The following is an 18,644-nucleotide window of genomic DNA, read 5'->3' as shown; positions in this document are numbered from 1 at the left end:
CCCGCTCCTGGGAAAAGATGTCTGGCTGGAACTGAGCTGGGGTTGAGTAACAAATTACTTCTCTCCAGCAAGTCCTGTCTCTGCTGACAAGCATTTCATGCAAAAGGTCAGCCTGAACATTGAGATGGGAGACAGGTACTGCATCTCTGAGAAGGAGTGAGCTTTCTGCCCAGAGCACAGTGAGGATTCAGGAATGGTTGTTTCCTTGCTGGGGACCGGCACTGGAGGCTGCTTGACAGGGCACACTCAGTGAGATGGGTTTGCTCACTCAGACATGAAACACACACACGCACACGCACACGCACACACACACACACACGTGCGTGCGTGTATAAATGCTCTATTGCACCAGCACCAGGGCGATCCATCAACATGCACTTTGCTGAAGGTCTCGTTAGGCAGGCAGGTGACCTGGGCCTCTCTGGGCTTCTACGCTGCCATTTCCCCTCCTCCTTGGACCTTCTTTTCTGCCTGAAGACATCAGACTGGGGATGGCAGAGGAGATCCAACCCGGGGGTTGGATGGAGGAGATTCAATTCAGCATGGTTTTTGTTGGCAAAGAATTGATCTTCATTTTCATCAGATTAAAACACATTTTTCTCAATTGCTTCCCTTTAATGATAATTAGGTAAAACATTTGCGTGTGTAGATCCGATCCAAAGCAAACCTTAATGGACACGGAGGCAGCAGGTGTTAAATAATCTTACTAATAATAAGAGCTAAAACTTATTGAGCACTTAGTAGGTGTCAGACGTTGCGCTAAGTAACCCATGTTCCATTTTTCTTATTTACTCTTTATTAAAATGCTTACTAGTTGGGATCCCATGGCTTAGTCCTGTGTGTAGAAACTGGGTTGTTATACTTTTAGCAGAAATACCAAGACAAGTGAGACTCTGAAAGCTGAGGATGAGTAAGGTAGGGTGACCAGGATGGCAGAGTAGAAAGAACCAAGGAGTTTGTTGTAAGGCTTAGTGTGCCAGGCAGATTGTAGGCAGGCGTGTGAAATGGCCTTCATGATCTGATGCCATGTCCACTATGGGGTTTGGCCTTTGGGGTCTCGCCCAAGCCTGTAGGGGGACTTTCTTGGTTTCCATTGTCTCTGAGATTGTCCTCTGTCCCCAAATAAAATAAAAGAATGGCCTGACATCGTCAAGAAGCCCGAGTACCTGGATTTCTGGGACAATGGGGCCTTTCTCAGCACAGGAACTCGCGAAGGACGTCAGGGGGGATGGAGACACCACGGGGTTGGGGCGGGCGAAGTTGCTCAGGTCACAGCTGGGAATCTCGTTCTCCTCGTGCCTCATGACGATGGTTTCCATGACAAAGAAGCGGTCCCAGGGCAGCCAGAGGGTATGCTCTTGCGTGATGAAGGGTGCCCTTTCGAATTTCAGGATGATGGAGATGCCGCCGTTCGTGACCAGGTCAAAGCTGCAGGCAGAGGACAGCAGCAGTGGGAAGGGGAAGAAGAAGAGAACGGTGAGATTGTGAAGGGTGAGAAGATCCCAGGAAGGGACCGAGTCCTTGGTCGAGGGCCACTCTAACGTTCAGAGACTGGACTGCAGCCACAACTAGTGACAGTGACTCCGGAAACCGCTAGCCGTTGCTGTAAAATGATTGGCGGGGGATGGGGGTAGTTACAGACGCCAAAGCACAGTAGCAGGGGCTGCTTAGCAGGACCCAGGGCATCTGGGGGAGCCCCTGCGACAGAGCTCCTGGTGCTATCACTGTGAAGAGCCAGAGCCCACTAAGGAGCCAGCAGAATGCGATTCAGCAGGTGCTACCTGGGCACTGGGAGCCCTGAATCCAGTCCTTACCGCCATGAACTACAGAGTGGCCACGAGTAAATCTGCCAGCCTCTTCAGTTTTCCCATCTATAAAAGCCCAAACTTTCGTGTGGATTATTTCTGTGTGCATGTGAGCAAATGTGTGTAGGCACCTGTACTGTTTGTGTATGAACATGCATGGAGATCACAGGCTGATATGAGTGTCTTCTTCAGTTGCTTCTGGATATGATTGTTATTTGAGACAGTTCACTCTCTCTTTTAAAATTAATTGTTTTTTTAGACAGGTTCTAACGATGGTCCTGGCTGTCCTGGAGCTCACTATTAGACTAGGCTGGCCTTGAACTCAGAGATTCTCCAGGAGTGTACCCACAGTTTGGGGAAAACACTCACGGGCTGACAATCTTGTCATAGAACTTCGCCAGAATGTTTTAAAAATCCAAACAGAAATTTGGCCAGACTTACAAACTCTGTTCAAGAGAGGCGGCCTGGAGGAAGGGAGGGAAGAAGGGAGGGAGGGAGAGACAAACATGAAAAGACTTATCTTCAAGGCTGTGAGCAGGCCAGGAGATGAGTGCAATGGGCTGAGGCCAGGCGTGCTCATCTGGCAGGGGAACCCTGTGGAAGATGTGAATGCTGACCTGGCCCCGGAGGGAAGGCCTGGTTCTCAAATGGAGCCTGTCTCTCTCTGGTCCAAGCTGCATTGCTTATGTTACAGGTGAGTTAGACCATCTTCCAGGCCTCAGTTTCCCCATCTGTAAAATTAGGCTGACCATCATAATCACTTGCCAGGGTTACTAATCAGCTAGGTGGGTGATGGGTGGACAAGCCCAGGGTCCCTTGTATTCCCTGGGCCTCTCTCAGCACAGCCCAGGTTTCTAGTCTCCACTTGTTAGGAGCTCTGTTAGTTCCAGTTGACTTATAGTTTCCATCTTTTAAATGATCTTTTAGGGTAATTTCTCTGTTACTATTTTCTGTGTATGAGCTACTGCTGAAATCTGGTCGTGCGCGTGTGTGCATGTGCGTATGTGTGCATGTGTGTGCATGCATGTGTGTGCGCATTCATGTGTGTGTATGTGTGCATGCATGTGTGTGCGCATTCATGTGTGTGTATGTGTGCATGTATATGGATGCATGTGTGCGTGCGTTCCTGAGTGTGTGCAGGTGCATGCATTCACGCATGTGTGCATGTATGTATGTGTGTGAAGCGGGTGGGGAACTGGGGAGCACGTCATGGTGCCGCCTGGAAATCGAAGATGACACAGGCGACTCAGTCGCAGCGTAGGCCTTTAGTGCATTTCCATCCATTCTCTCCCCCGACCGTCTTTAGCCTCATGGCTTCTCCTGTGTAGCGGGGGAAGGGAAACTGAGTCACAGAAGAGAGGAGCGGAGTGGGCCAGATGTTCCCTGCTCACATGCAAGAGGGAGTTTCAGACACTATGGGAACAAGGGGTAGCTTTTCCATACGTTATGGTGTCTATGTTGGAAAGAGCATGCTAGCCCCACGATGCATCAGCAAGGACTGATTTGAAATGCCACGTTCTGGCTGTGCCACCGTGTGGGAGGCTGATGCAGGAGCCGTTCCTCTGAGCACTTAATGCCCTCACGAAGCAGTACATATAATCAGCATAGCACAAACAGAGGGCCAAAGAATGGGTGGCTGCTAAGGTCACCGCATGTGGGATTACTATGGCATGTTTCGTGGATCCAGTCTAAGCAAGCCCAGCGGTGCCTCCTGACTGACAGTCAGCTCTTTCATGTGGTGGGTGTCATGGCAAAAAGAGCAGTCTGAAGAAGCTCCATTTTCGATGACTGTTCGCCTGTGGGTGGGAGCGTTCTAAGAATATCCATGGCCGAGGATACCCACAGCTGCCATTTCTGTGCTATCCAAAACCCGAAGACCAGACGGAGTGAACAGGGGGAGCTCCTTCCTGCCCTGGTGGGTGGCTGCTGAGGGCCTTCTGAGCACGAACTGTGCAGTGGGGGGAGCAGTGGCCTGGCCTGGTCAGTTTGCTTTTCCAGCTGGGCCCTTCCCACTGCCACGGAGGAGGGGAGGCTCCCCACACCCTGCTTGCCAAGCTGTCTTAGAGGCACAAACGAATGAGTCCTGCTTCATTATCACCCCGGCTAGGACATGCTCACATCTGATATTGGATTAAAGAGGCGCTAAAATCAATCCGGCTGGAGCATAATTTCCAAGGCAGAGTGAAGAAGCAACCTTATGGGCCCATGCTCAGCCAGATGGACTGACACCACCGGGCTCATTAAAAATAGAGGACTTATCACCACCGACTGGCTAAATATTCCACTCGCCTTCTTTTTTTTTCTAAAATATTTGTACTATTATCTCCTTGTTACTCAATAGTTCATCATAATTTGTAGTCTTAATATCCACTATTGATTGACTTTCTCTGTGTCACGCTAGTGAATCCTAGTGTGTGGCAGGAAGTCGTGATTTTTTAAGCGCATACTACGTGCTAGGTGATCCCCATCCATTGTACTATCTTAGCCGTTCCTCTGGTTCTCCCGACCAGCCTATGAGGTCGAGAACGTTAGAATCAGGCTACAGATGAAGAAGCCGAGGGTTGGGCAGCAGTATTTGTGCAGGCAGATGCCAGTCACTGGGGGAGATCCAGGCCATCATGGAAACCCTAGCTTTACTTCGCACTGTTGATGAAGTAAACCACTTCAGAGGAAATGCAAAGGCCAGGATTTGCTGTCACCGAGGTGGCTTCTGTTGAAGTAACTCCTAGGCGGTTGAAAGGAAGAATGTCACAGTCCTACGAGGGGCCACTGAGAAGAATACGGATAAGCTGCCCTGAGTTTATGTGTGAGCCTCGTGAGAAGAAAGTGCTTAGCTTACAGCCGAAGGTACAGAGGCCAGAGTTAGACACAGGTCCCAGTAAGACCATAGGCTGTAGAACTGGGTGGGAGAAGGCAGGCTGTCTGACCCTCTGTCCACATAACCAATCCAGGGGCAGCCATGTTGGGAGACCACAGGCCCCAACTCCCTGACCCACAAAAGGTCTCCTACCTGCCATCTTGCCTGCTGATTGTGTACCCAAAGAGAGGGTTATTGATGAAACTGATGTTCACGCCAACCAGCGGGGTCCCATCTGATGTCATCACTTGTCCACGGATAACACATGCATGCCTGTGGGAGGAGGAGAAGGAACAGCATGAAGTGCCTCTCATGGTCAGCAGGGAAACCTCTGTTATAGCCAAAAGGCTGGTCACTTAGACACACCTTACATCCAGGAGCCCCAGGTGTTCACTTCCGATAATAATCTGCCACCTCTCTTCAAGGGATCAAAGTGTCCTTGAGAGAATCACTCTGGGGAAATATTTTCAAGTATCATACTCCAATGTTATTTTTCTAAAGCCATGATTCACGTAAGGGAAGAAAGCTGATCCCAGGGAACAACACAGTATAGTTATGATGGGAACCACAGAGTCAGGTGCCCTAGGTTCAAATCTCAGCTCTGCTACTTCCTAGATCTCTGAACTTTTGCAAGCATGTGACAGTTCTTTAAGCCTCATTTTCGTTTGCCTTTTTCTGCTTTTCATCTTGGAACATAGAAAACAACACTACTGGAAATGAGGATACAAGAAAGAGATTGGGATGGAGGGGTGCACTTCCTTCCACCTGGCATTCGAAAGAGAAGGACAAATGATGGCATCTCCTCGGGGTGTCTCCTTGGGAGCCTGTCCCCACTCCCAGACCCACTCCCTCCCCCAACTCCTACTTGTTCCCTGTACTTTAGACAACAAACCACGCACTTTCCCGCATTTGCTGGGAGAATGTTGTGTGAAACCTCCCAGCTGCCTAAAATGTCATTTCTGCAGGCACCCCAACATCCTCATCCCATTTCTGCAGGCACCCCAACATCCTCATCCCACTTCTGCAGGCACCCCAACATCCTCATCCCATTTCTGCAGGCACCCCAACATCCTCATCCCACTTCTGCAGGCACCCCAACATCCTCATCCCATTTCTGCAGGCACCCCCAACCTTCTCATCTTATTTATTTCTGCATGCACCCCCCAACATTATCATCCAATTTCTGCATGCACCCCAACATTCTCATCCCATATCTGCAGGCACCCCCAACATCCTCATTCCTCAACACCCACTTCAAAGGACATCTCTTCTCTAAAGCCTTTCTTGACATTCCTGCTCAGAACTCACATCTTACTCCCTCAAACACTCAGACAGACACCTCAGGACCTTGCCTACTTCATATCTCTCTCCTCTCCACCTGGATGTCAGGCTGCTTGAGGGCATGACGAGGCTTTCTCTATAGTGCAGTGCCTGGACCATAACTAGCAAGTACTCGGTCACAGTGAAAAAACCAAACCAAACCAACAAAAACAACAACGGGAGATTGAGCAAAAAAACAAGACAATTTGCCATCATCTAGAAGCATGGTTTGCATGTATTTCAGAAATAGGATCATTTTATAGATGACATTTTCTAAGGACCTCAAAGTAGGAAACAAACCAAAAGAATGGTGACAGAATCTCTCCTTCTCTTGGCACACTATGGACACGGCCACTGATGACACACTGTGGTCACGGCCACTGATGGCACACTATGCACACGGCCACTGATGACACACTGTGGTCACGGCCACTGATGACACACTATCCACACGGCCATAAATGCAGGTGCTGTTGCTCACATTCTCTCACTCCCCAGCCTCAGGAACCCTTTTGCTCCTGGCCTACGGAAGAGCTACTGATAAGGCCTGTGGGCATTCATGAGAAAAAAAAAATCTCAAACTCTATCCCATCTTTATTAGACACCCAAATCCTTACTTCCCTCAAGTGAGAAGCTTTTCTCTGTTTGATGAGAAAAGCAATTAACACCAGGCTTGCAAGCAGCTGGTCTCACTAGTGTCAGCTTGTCCTTTCTGAAGGCAACAACACCTACCCACAATGCACTACAAGCCTCACCCCTCCCACCCCACCCCACCCCACCTCACCTCACCTCACTCTGCAGTCTGACTGGTGCTAATTCAGTCAGAGCTTTCCTTCCGAGGCCCTTGGTCTAAATGCAATTACAGGGCAAGTCAGTTAAGCAGGCGAGGCTCAGCGAAGACCTGCAGTCCTGTTCGGACGGTCTCTCAAAGTATTTATGTGAAATTATCTTTCCGCTAATGGGAGGTATTTATTCCATCAATTGCATTCAGCTGGTACTGAGAGAGGCTTTCTTCAGTGGAGGGCAATTGAATTTTGTTTCGCTGGAACTCTGTCCTTCCAGTGAGTTACTAACAGATCTCAGCGCCTGGTCCTGGCTACTCTCCAGCCTCCTGACATGCACAGCACCTTTGGATTCTGCCTGGACAGTAACCACCGTCATGGGGCTTCCCTGGCTGCACCCTGCACCCCTCCAACCCATGTGCCTGCAGACCAGCATCCTCTGATTGTTCTCTCTTTGGGGGAATTTCCTGGTCGTTGGGAAACATTAAACCATCAGCATTTGGCTATCGTTTAGTCCCCGTCCGGCAAACCAGAGCAGATGTAACGCTAGCGCAGGCTCCTGCGGACTGCTTTGGATTCTGGAGACGATTAAGTTGACACGCCTAGCCCCTCCAGGCCACTGAGGCCTCGTGGCAGAAGATAGGCGTTTGGCTCAGAAACCAGGTCCTAGAGTAAAACACTTCCATCCTCTTTCTCTTTAACCGCGGCTTTCAGTTGTCGAGAAAGCCCTCTTTAACAAGATGTCCCCGTGCCACAAAGGAGATGCGGAAAGTCACTTTGTGGAGGCCTCTGTATACGTTTCATGCTATGCGCTTTTGTATAAGGAGGTTTGAGAAGAGCTAGGTTTCCCAACAATTGCTCCCTTTATGCAGTTATTCAGCGGATACGACCAGCGGGGCATTGGTAGATGTTTAAGGACAGATGAGAGCGTGAAGGGGACAGAGAAGAGAAGAGTGAGAGGCGCGGTTGTCAAGAATGGTATTTACCCATTCCTGTGGTGTAAACGCTCCCTTCATGGCCGCATTCAAGCTGCCAACATGATGCCACAGAGTTGGGGAGAAATGCACAGTGGTAAACTATTATGGGGTATTCCTAGCTCCTGACGCCATTACTCTCAAATAAGCTCAAAAGCAATAATTATAAAATCCAATCAAATCTTTAGGAAGTGGTAAGTCTCGAGTATGTATAACCCTTTGATATAATTCTAGTTTAGGCTTTTTAATTTAAACTGAAAATTGTGTTTTATGAGTGTTTCACCGGTATGTATGTGTGTACACAATGTCCATGCCTGGTGCCCATGGAGGTCAGAAGAAAACATAGGATCCCTTGAGACTAGAGTGATAGACTGTTGTGGGTATTAGGAATCAAACCTGGGTCCTCTGGAAGAGCAGCCATATCTCCAACGCGGTACAGTTTAATTTTTAATAATAGCAATTTAGCAACCAGCTTACCAAATTCCTAAACACTTAATAACTGGTTCTCTCAGTTCTAGCTGCTTGTTTGTTTTTGTTTTGTTTTGTTTTTATAGACAAGGTTTCTCTGCGGAGTCCTGGCTGTCCTGGAACTCACTCTGTAGATCAGACTGGCCTCAAACTCAGAGATCCACCTGCTTCTTCCTACCAAAGACGTAGGCTATCACCACCAGGCTAATAATCAGTTCTCATGAGCCCAAATGAGTTGGCGTTTACACTCTCCTGGGACACTGACCTCATGCTGAAGGTGAGGCTTGGTGTTGTGGGTGTGGCTAAGATAGAATTACTGCTTCTTTGATTTTAAAAGTCTACCTTGGCAAGAAACCAACTATCAGAGGTGAGGATCATTGCCACTCTGGATTTCCCAGCTGGCCATATCAAACCTGTGCTAGTTAGTTTTCTTCCTATTTTTTTTTCTTTCAGTTGGATATGAACTGGAGTCATCACTGAAGATAGAACCTCAACTGAAAAAAAAATGATTCCATCAGATTGGCCTATAGGCAAGTCTATGTGGGCATTTTCATGATTAATGACCGATGTGGCAGGGCCCAGATCACCGCGGGCAGTGCCACTCCTGGGAAGGTGGTTCCTTGGCTCTATAAGCAAGCAGGCTGAGCAATCCATGGGGAGCAAGCCAGTAAGCAGCACCCCTCTATGACCTCTGTATCAGTTCCTGCCTTGAGTTCCTGTCCTCAAATCCTTCAAGGTAGCCGATGACAGGCCCATGTAAACCAAATAAACACTTTCCTCCCCAAGTTGCCGTTGGTTGTGACATTTTATAACAGAAATCGAAAGCAAGCTAGGACAGCGCCTCTTATTTCCTCCTGGGTCCCTTGCTTGGGATGACGGAGGTGAGAGGTCTTATTTTCTAGTCATCCTTCGAGTCTCTTGCACCGTCACCACTTCGGTAAGGCTGTCACCGAGTCTTCTTGGTACAATTAATCACCCTTTCCTCTGAGCTCCTCTATACCTTCTGATTATCTCTCCGCGACGCTGACGATCCCATGACTACACCATTCACGTTCACGAGGCTGTCTCACGTGTCGGGGGCTGTGACTCACTTCCACTAGGTACGGCAAGCATGGGGGGGGGTGTGGCGGGCAGATTCCTGCTCGTGAGGTGAATAACGACCAAGAACTTGAAACTCGGAAAGAAAACATTTGCTCAAGGTCACCTAGAGACTTCCGAATCCTGACTGTGACCGCAGTGTCTGTACGACACAGTCACTAAAGTCCCAGTTCTCCCCTATGAGCCAGGCGGGCACTGTGCTGGGTGCTAGAGTTACTGAGGTCTAAGAATCCCAGGTCCTGGTGACTTGCTGGCGCTCACCAAAAGCCATGGTGTGTTTGTCCCTGTTGTCAAAGTGTCAACACATGGAATTAGCATATGCCAGGCAGCTGGGACACAAAACAAGCAATTAGGCTGGGTGAGCCCTGGCAGGAGGAGTGCTCCTGCCATGCCAGCAGGACTGGCGTCACAATACCGGCACTGGCCCAGCTACACACTCAGAGCCTGAACAAGGTGCCCTTGCTGGTGGCAATGAGATCTGCCCAATGGCTTCGTGAGGCCAGAGGCCAGGCTTGGGACTGAGAGAAGAATCTGCCTGAGAGACAACAGACAGATTGTTACCCAGTCCTCCATCAGACAGAATAAAAAAAAGGCAGCCTTGACTGTCACTCAAGGGAAAAGGAAAGAAAGAACTATGGTCGGGCAGTCACGGCTTCTTGTTCTGATCTGGTCACGGGCTGGCTCTGGAGAGCTACGCACCTCTGAACCCCTATCCCTTCAGCGGCTAAGTGCCCTGGAGTCCCCCTCCCCACCTGATCTGGTGTAAAACAGGATTCAACATGTGTTTAGGAGTTAGAGATATTGTTTTCCCAAAGAGTTTTAAATAATTTTTACCTGGTTCTAGGCGACCCTGTTCAAGTGGCCTTCGGAACAGAGAATTTCAGAATCCTCCTAGGCTCCTGACAGTGCTCACCCCTGCCTCTGAGCTGTCCTCCCTGTCCTTTGCTGACCCTGCTCCCTGGAAAGCTGCCTGCTCATCTTTCAGACTCAGTCAGAGCATTGACCAAGCAGAGGCCACCTTTCCTGCCCCTCTGGGCTACTTCTGTAGAACATGAGTCATGCGATTAAGATGATCTTATTTCCAAAGCGGGCTAAATTCCACGAAGATGGGATCAGCCATGTTTTCCCGCACACTTCATTCCCAGCGCTGGGCCTGGCTGATGCTCACTTTCAGTAGGACAAGGGAAACATCTTCCGAGAGGCTCTCTTAGAATTTGAAGGCGTAGCATGGCATAAGCTCTTAAAGCTTTACGGAATCAAGAGGTGAGCTGCTTCTCTTGCTGAAGGCGAGGGTGGTGTTGGAGAACCTGGGGCCACTTGACCTTGATGCGGATGTGTTTAGGGACCCCAGGCTGAAAGCACGGGAGCTTCTTCCCACGGTGGGGATCCCTGCCCCTCGATGGGTCACTTGGCTTCTGCTTGTACCCCTTGTTTGAAAGACTTAAAATGCCAGGAATGTGCTAGGTGTTAGGTTTACTGTTTGAGGCATAGTCTACAAACAGATGAAGGAAATGTTCAGTGCAGAGAGAGGATCCGCAACTTTTTTTCCCCTTATTCAAAGGAAATAGCTGGTATTCAGGGCATGGGAAAAATCATTAGGGATCTAGGTAGCAAATACTAACTGTGTGCGTCGCCTGCCTTCCCGTGTTTGCTTCTCCGTGCTGCTACTGGCTATGTAAATCAACACACCGCATAAGGCACTTTAAGTGGATTTATATGCCTGACTTGTACAAACCCTTACACTGTCTTCTGTGAGCTCCCGCTGACTGGATGGGATTTTTCCAGTACCAGCCGCAATTTATCCACAGTCTGTGAGAGATGTGTCTACAATCATACTGCTTTTAAAGGCGGCTGGGCTCTGAGCCGGCGCTCTGTAGCGTGAAGCCTCTTGGTGTGTTGTGCTATGCTGTGTGGCATCCGCGAGCCGGTTAGAGCCAGCTGGAGGTGTCTAGTGTAACAGCATCTTGCCGTAGAGATTTCTGAACTGGAGACGCTGAACTTGGAACCCACCAGATTCAGCACAGAACAGACGCCTCTACCATTCACAAGCCTATGACCTTAACCCCTGATTCAGTTTCTCTGTGCCTTGGGTTTTCAGGTTCTAAACCAAGGACCACCAACGGACTCCCTCTGCAGTATGGCTTGGGAGTTGGAGGTGGGGACTTAAGCACATCACTGCTTATAGACAGTATTCCTAGCAAGGCCTGGCACAGAGCACACTATAGCAGCCAGGCATCTGTGTATTTTATCTCACTGAACCTCACAGTACAGAGAAGAGCGCATCTCCTTTGTCCAAGGTCACCAGTCTCAACTGCCCAAGAACTTGATCTAGGTCCCCTCTCCCTGTGCACTAAATCGTCTCTGCATCACCACGGCCTCCTCTGCTAACGCTTCCTGTGATGGACAAGGAGGAACCCGCTGAAGCTGCAAGGCAAACAGAGATGGTAATTCCTTTTGAAATCAATGAAGGGCTGATCAAGTGGCCGAGGAGGAGTTGTTAGCTGCTCATTAGGATGACGTGAGACGCTGCTGCCTGCATCCTCGATGGAATCCACCCTGTTGCCTTATCATCATAAACATTCATTTCGACGTGGGGAGGGAGTTTTAAAAACCAACATGAATAATATATTACGGCTGACACGTTTGGGAGGAAGCGGGAGCTTTATCTTTTTCCATCTTCCAGTAGGTAGTTTGTCACTGTCTCTCTTTCCTCCCTCCCCCTTTTGGTAACTGATGGGGTAGCCTGTCAGCTCAGTTTGTTTTGAAGGATCAGGAGTGTAATTCAATAATTAATTCACTCAGAGCCCAGCAGTCAGGAAGTTGGTGTTTATCTGAGTTCATTAGGAGATCCCCATGGCTCATCCTCTTGGAGGATCTTGGTGGCTGTCTGAGGCCTGGGCCAGAGGTGAGGGCAGGAGCGTGGGATGGGGAGTGTGGGATGTCCATCTGTAACTCGGGGGCACCCACACTTGGGTGTTGTCTATGCTTGGCAGTGGACTGGTTGAAAGGATACCACACGTGTGACCATTTCTTTTTTTCCCATTACCTTTTCCTTCTTTAGACTTCCATATTTAAAATTTCTGAAAACTTCGGGTTCTGCTTGAGGGTGTAAAAGAAATTCTGAAGGCTTAGGAGGTATGATGGTTACTTCCCTTCTGTTTAGAGCTGGCTTTGAGTCGTGAGTCAAACACAATGCTTTAAGTCGGTTTGTGGATCTTTCTGGGTCCCTGCCCTGATGCTCCCTTTCTGGTCTGCATCTACCATGTATGTCCTTCTCCCACGGGATCTCCACGCTTACCATTCTCATTTACTCAACTGCCATCTTGATTTCAAGTGTTGGAACATGCCTCCTGAAGAATGTCACTGTGGTTATCTTCCAGCACCGCTAAAATCCTCTATTTTCTGGTTGCCCTGGAAACGCATACTCTTCTCCATTTTGGTTTCTCAATCTACCATGCATTTCTAATCCTGTGCAACTGAAACCCACAGGAAGCAATACAGCTTCCCTACAGCGTGCGCGCGCGCACACACACACACACACACACACACACACACATATGCATCCCTCACACGTCCACACGCTTTCATGTACACACAGGTTCACATATTTATATGCTCTCGCTTACACCCCTTACATGTGAGGTTCCCCCCATCCACGCCATTTCCTGTCACCCCCTGTTCACACTGTGTCCTGCCAACCCTGTCCATGCCAGGTCCTGTCACTCCCTGTCCACACCATGTCCTGCCACCCCCGTCCACACCATGTCCTGCCACCCCCGTCCACACCATGTCCTGCCACCCCCGTCCACACCATGTCCTGTCACTCCCCATCCACACCATGTCCTGTCACTCCCCGTCCACACCATGTCCTGTCACTCCCTGTCCACGCCGTGTCCTGCCACCCCCGTCCACGCCGTGTCCTGTCACTCCCCATCCACGCCATGTCCTGTCACTTCCTGTTCATGATGTGTCCTATCACCCCCCCCCCCATCCACCTATCTGCTGAGTGGGCTGACAACCGCCAAGGCTTGTCAAAGTCATACCATGTCTCAGACCTCGACAGGGTTCTTGAATGTATTCTCAGCCTCTACACAAATAGCGTTGGGTGTTATTTGCCAGCGCATCCCCTTGTAACCAGTAACTGCTCATGGAGGTGATATCTGCCCTACATCCAGTTTCTCAACCTTCTTGGTGCTGCTCAGACATCTGCATGACCAGAAGAGGAAACTGCTCTCTCTTGAGGGTTTCCAGGAGATGCCCAAGCTGCCGACCCTTCCTTGCTTGCCTGACTCCAAGCTGCACAGTCTATGTCCTGTGCTCTTTCTTCTCTGTTTGGACGGTTGGACATCCTTCTACCATCCCCTTTAAGGCATTCTCGTTGGTGTCTGCTGATACAAAGCCGACTAACTTCAACAGGAGATGGAGAGACCTTCCCTGTTCTCCCTTCTCTGAAGTTCTTCCACCTCAGTTCCGAACCACCACTGTGGTTTCTTCCAGGGAGCCCAGCCTCCCTCCCTGAGGAGCTGTGGCCTGCCCCTCCCTATTCCATGCTTTCTGGCACGCGAATGCTCCACCTATCTTGTGTATATCTTCGAGGACTCTCTTGCTTCTTCATCCCAGACATGGATGGATGCTGAGGAGAGGCCTATACTACGAGAGCGGCTTGTTTATTTCCATATCTCAGGGGTCCAGCCAGTTACAAGCAGTAGCCTGGAACCCTCAATCTGAGTCTCCCTGGGCCTGGCATATGGCCGTGATTCTGCAGAGCAAAGGAGTTACCCTGCTGTCCTTACTGGACTCAGAGAGGCTGTGGGTGACAGTCTGCACTTTGGAAGCTGTGGAGCGGAATCCTAGTCAAACCGTGCAACTCGTGGCACAGCATATAGGTTGCCTGGATGCGGGTTGGGCACAGGCTTTGTTACTGTTACATGTGGGCACTAAGCGGGCCTGTCTGTCCACCGGCTGCACCCTGGAGAAGTGCACTGGATTCCTCACTAACAAGGATCCCAGTGTCAGCTGGCTGGCAGAGCATAGCCTTTTCTTATCCTCTGATAGTGATCCAGCCACCTAAACCCATCTCTCCCGATAGGGGGGCTGGACGTTTCTGGGGAGCAGTTGTTACTCAAGCTTTGATTCCCATTAAGGAAGTGGAGCTGGCAGCTCCTAACGCCATCGCCTTCATTCTCAGGCGCTGTTAGGTAATTATCCAAGGTGCTTCTGGGTGGCGGGCGCCCCAGGTTGAGCTTTGTATACTTCTTTCCCTTTAATTCTCCAAGCTGTCTTCTGACACACATGTCACTCCCCCGGTATCTCAGATGAGGGGACTGCACCTTTGACAGCATGACCCCCCAACCCTGCCCCATGCTACTGCCCTTCGGTCCAGGACCGTCTGATTGCAAAGTCTGTCCTAGTTTCTGATACGCTACACTGTAAAAGCCACCATCTACTGATCCATTAGGTGCCCGGCTCAGTCCATAACCAGGAGGCACTCAGGGGACACGCTCCTGCTGGCATGGAGCGGGCTGGCATGAACAGGGCACTCCCTAAGTGGATCCTTTATTTTAATCTTTTTTTTAAGGCTGCTGTGAAATATTTATTATATTTCATGCATGCATGCATGGCTTGTGGTAAAGCCAGGAAGGCAACATTGAGCCTTCCCCATTACCCTAACACCACCCTCTCAGATGAGAGGAAAGAAAGCAAAAGTTTGAGCCGGGAAACTGACTCTACTTCATCCCAATTGCACAAGGAAGGGTTTTTACCACTAGGCCCATTTGAAACCATGGAGTAGGCACCTGACACCTGACAGTGTTTCTGACTGGTCACCAGGCTTATTTGACAGAGGGATGTTTGGGGACCCGTGGTGATGGATGGCTATTTTTCTGAATCTAGATCAGCCAGGAGCAGGGGCCTACTGGATCAGGTGAAGGCCAGAAGAGGGATTTCATACTAACATTTTGGAACCTTCTATTATCGACTCATTTGTAAAACAAATACCATCTTCCAGGCCCTTCTTGACGTGTCTCGGGTTCGCACAGAGAAATAGTCACTGCCTTCCAAGTGTCTGTAATTTAACTGAAGGCAACAGATGTGTAAGCAAGGACGTGGGAGCTGTCTTCTCTAGCTTCTGCTCCTCACCTCCAGTGTGCTGTCTGGCAGATGGCTGAACCCTGCTGGGCCCCGAATCCTCTGTCCAAAACCAAGTAAAATGTGTCTATCTGCCCCCCTTCCCTCTCCTCTTCCTTTTCCTTCTGCATTTCTCATTCTTCAAGGTAATTTATGTGCACACACATTCCTTGAGCAACTACTGAGTTCTAATGAGTGAGATGCAGGATTGGCCTGGAGAACACAGATTCGAGGGGCGGCAGCTGCTGGCATGACTCATTTTATCGAGCCCCTCACCAGAGCCATGCACACAGGGGTTGCAAAGCCAGGAGCTGAAGTGGGCCTTAGCTTTGGCTCTTCCCCTAGCACAGGCTTCTCAAGTCCACGCAAGCCGTGCCGAGAACCCAGGGCAGGTCCCACAGCGTATCGTAGTACTTAAGCACCAGGCTCAGCACATCCCGAGGAGGACACCCGGGGGACATGTTCCTGCTGGCACGGAGCAGCCTGGCATGAATATGGTACTCCCTAACAGAACAGCTACAGGCAACTGACAAACCGTAGCTCTAATCGGATGCCATATGGGCCGGTCATGAAAGGCTGAACAAGCACCATTTTCCTTGGTAGGAATATTATTTATATCTGCACTTGATTAAAAGAACTCACGCCGGGGGAAGGCCTACAAGCCTACATACAAAATCACACAATTGAATAACAGCATCTTCTTAGGAACAAAAGCAGCAGTTCTGACCAAGAAATGTCATCCCCCCCCACACACACACTCTAGCTGTTCCTCGCTCTAGCATGCGACTGGACGTGTGCACATGGAAAAGCCGCTGTACCTGCTCTGGGCTGTGTTTAAGAATGTGCCCTCTAATGTATCTGCCTGAGTGGTGTACACGTGTGCACATGACGCTGGGGGTGAGGTTGGGTCTTTGATGCTCTCCACTTTATTCTTCCAGGCAGGGCCCTCCCACTGAGCTTGGAGTTTAACATCTCATACTTCCTCCTGGCTGTATGACTCTATTGTATCTTTACCCTTTCTCAGCTCAAGAATGACTTCGGACTGCCGGCAGACACTTCCCCCTGGATGTGTGACTATGTTGTATCTTTTCTTTACCCTTTCTCTGCTCAAGGTGAGGCCACCACTTTTCTCCTACCCCCGGTCTTGCTTTTAGATCCTCATCCTGGTGACGTCACCACTATCCACCCCGGCATCCACAGACAGGAAACCCCTCAGTCTCACACCCGTCTCTAGCCAAGCCCCGCTGGTTCCTCATTCCCATGGTTTCATCACTTCTCATCACTTAGGGTAGGGACCCTTTGGCCCAGAAATCATTTTTGGTGACTGCAGGATTCACCGTGTTGACTCAGAGTTCAGCATGCATGAAGCATTACTGTATTAGAAGACATTGCAGAGAAATGATTATCTTTACTTCTGGAAACTGTGCTGGTTTAATGTCCTGACCAGAGCGGAGAACACGGGGTCATCTTTTGCTGGCTCCCAGATCCTGCCATACCTCCTGCTTTGTGTGAACTCTTCTCCCTCCTCTGAACCTCCCCTCTTTCACCGGCCTGGCTAACTGCCTCTCATCTTTAAGACTTGTTTCTCATCAGGCAGTGGTGGTGTGCACCTTTAATCTCAGGATGCAGAAGGCAGAGGCAGGTGGATCTCTGTGAGTTCGAGGCCAGCCTAGTCTATGGGGTGTGTTCTAGGACAGTCAGGGCTAGAGAAACCCTGTCAAAAAAACCAAAAGAAAAAGTCTTGTTTCCCCTACTCATCCAGAGCACACCTCCTCTGTGTCCCTTAGGACCCTTGCCACACATTTTTGGCCAAGTATATCATAACTATATTCATTTTATAGCCCAGTTGACAGTAAGTAACCAATAGGCAGACAGTATATCCTACCCATTGTTGTCACCCTAGCACTGGTCCTGACACAGACAAGGTCTCAGTGAGAAAATGTTCCGTGGGTGACACAATTATTAAAGGAAGAATGTGTGAGTACGTGGCCTGGGAAGATGCGTGGACATGTGATCTGGGGGAAGACTGCATGGACATGTGGCCTGGGAAGATGTATGGACACGTGACCTGGGGAACAATGTGTGGACACGTGGCCTGGGAAGATGCGTGGACATGTGATCTGGGGAAAGACTGCATGGACATGTGGCCTGGGAAGATGTATGGACACGTGACCTGGGGAACAATGTGTGGACACGTGGCCTGGGAAGATGCGTGGACACGTGACCTAGGGGAAGAATTTGTGGACACGTGGCCTGGGGAAGACCGAGTGGACACGTGGCCTAGGATGCAGCCTGCCTCCAGGTTAGTAAAGCCTTCTATCAGCTCTGAGGGCAAACAGTGTCAAAGCCCTTCAGCTCAGACCATGGGATCAGAAAGAGCTGACTGCAAAGTGGGTATTGATCCAAGATTCCCCTCAGACCTTTGATTTTCACTCACCCCATCTGTCACCCAGTGGGAAAGGTGCAGCTTTGCTCGAAAGCCCTCGGGCAGCAGTGTTGTCGGTGGGAGTGCTGGAGGCTTGCTGGAGGCTGGGTCTTTGCCTCTCTTGCAAACACATTTGAGCCTCTGGCCTGTCCACCCTCTCAGCCTCCTCACACCAGACATCAGTCTCCCTGCAAGAGCTGCTGCTGGGGCTGAGCCCCACGGACTTACCCTCCATCAAAGGGGTTCTCCCCGGGGATGACGTGTGTGCTGTCCCTGCCCACGAGGAACTTGACGCGGTCGTAGAAGGATTGCAGGTTCTGCTGGGGTATGGGGGCCTGGGTCTCTTGGATGATGTCCAGAGGATCGGGGGAGCCCAGGCACAGCGGGTTGACGTGACAGAGGGGCTGGAGGCAGCAGTCGGGGTCCATGCAGTCCACCAAGCCATCTGCAGGGGCGACAGAGCATGTGCAGAACATTATATAGCTACGTTCAATCAGCTGTGTTTGCCTATCTGTCCCTCATTGCCAAACTTCAGATGCAGACAGAACCCAGGGCTTTTCAGAGCTCAAGAAGATCCAGGTGCTTCAGATGCCTCTGGCCCCAGACTTTCTGTCTCATAGGTGATACAGCTAGGTAAGCATATGGTGTGTACACTGTTTGTCCTCTTCTAAGGAGACAGCAGAAAGGGTTTTGGAGAAAGCTCAGAGGAGAGAGAATGCATGGCCATCAGAGATGCTAAGCCAAAATGCTGGTGTTTAGGGGGGAAATAGCAAGGATGAGGCTGCGGTG

General features: G+C 50.0%; 1 protein-coding gene across 7 annotated transcripts in view; it reads right to left on the bottom strand.

The window, feature by feature from the left end:
• LOC121458754 (teneurin-4-like) overlaps nucleotides 1-18,644 on the bottom strand; it is a 671,077-nt gene that overhangs the window by 57,235 nt on the left and 595,198 nt on the right. For all 7 annotated transcript variants that reach the window (XM_041668100.1, XM_041668102.1, XM_041668105.1 and 4 more), the window contains 3 exons: nucleotides 18,084-18,300; nucleotides 4,816-4,935; nucleotides 1,167-1,428 (listed from right to left, as the gene is read on the bottom strand). In XM_041668100.1, the coding sequence (XP_041524034.1) occupies nucleotides 1,167-1,428; nucleotides 4,816-4,935; nucleotides 18,084-18,300 (599 nt within the window). The remainder of the gene's footprint in view (nucleotides 1-1,166; nucleotides 1,429-4,815; nucleotides 4,936-18,083; nucleotides 18,301-18,644) is intronic.

Source organism: Microtus oregoni, unplaced genomic scaffold, assembly GCF_018167655.1.
Source record: "Microtus oregoni isolate MIOR12 unplaced genomic scaffold, Mior012 000018F_ref0000195, whole genome shotgun sequence".
NCBI classification, from domain to species: Eukaryota; Metazoa; Chordata; class Mammalia; order Rodentia; family Cricetidae; genus Microtus; species Microtus oregoni.
The sequence above is the reverse complement of the archived record's forward strand: the minus strand, read 5'-3'. Positions and strand labels throughout refer to the sequence as shown.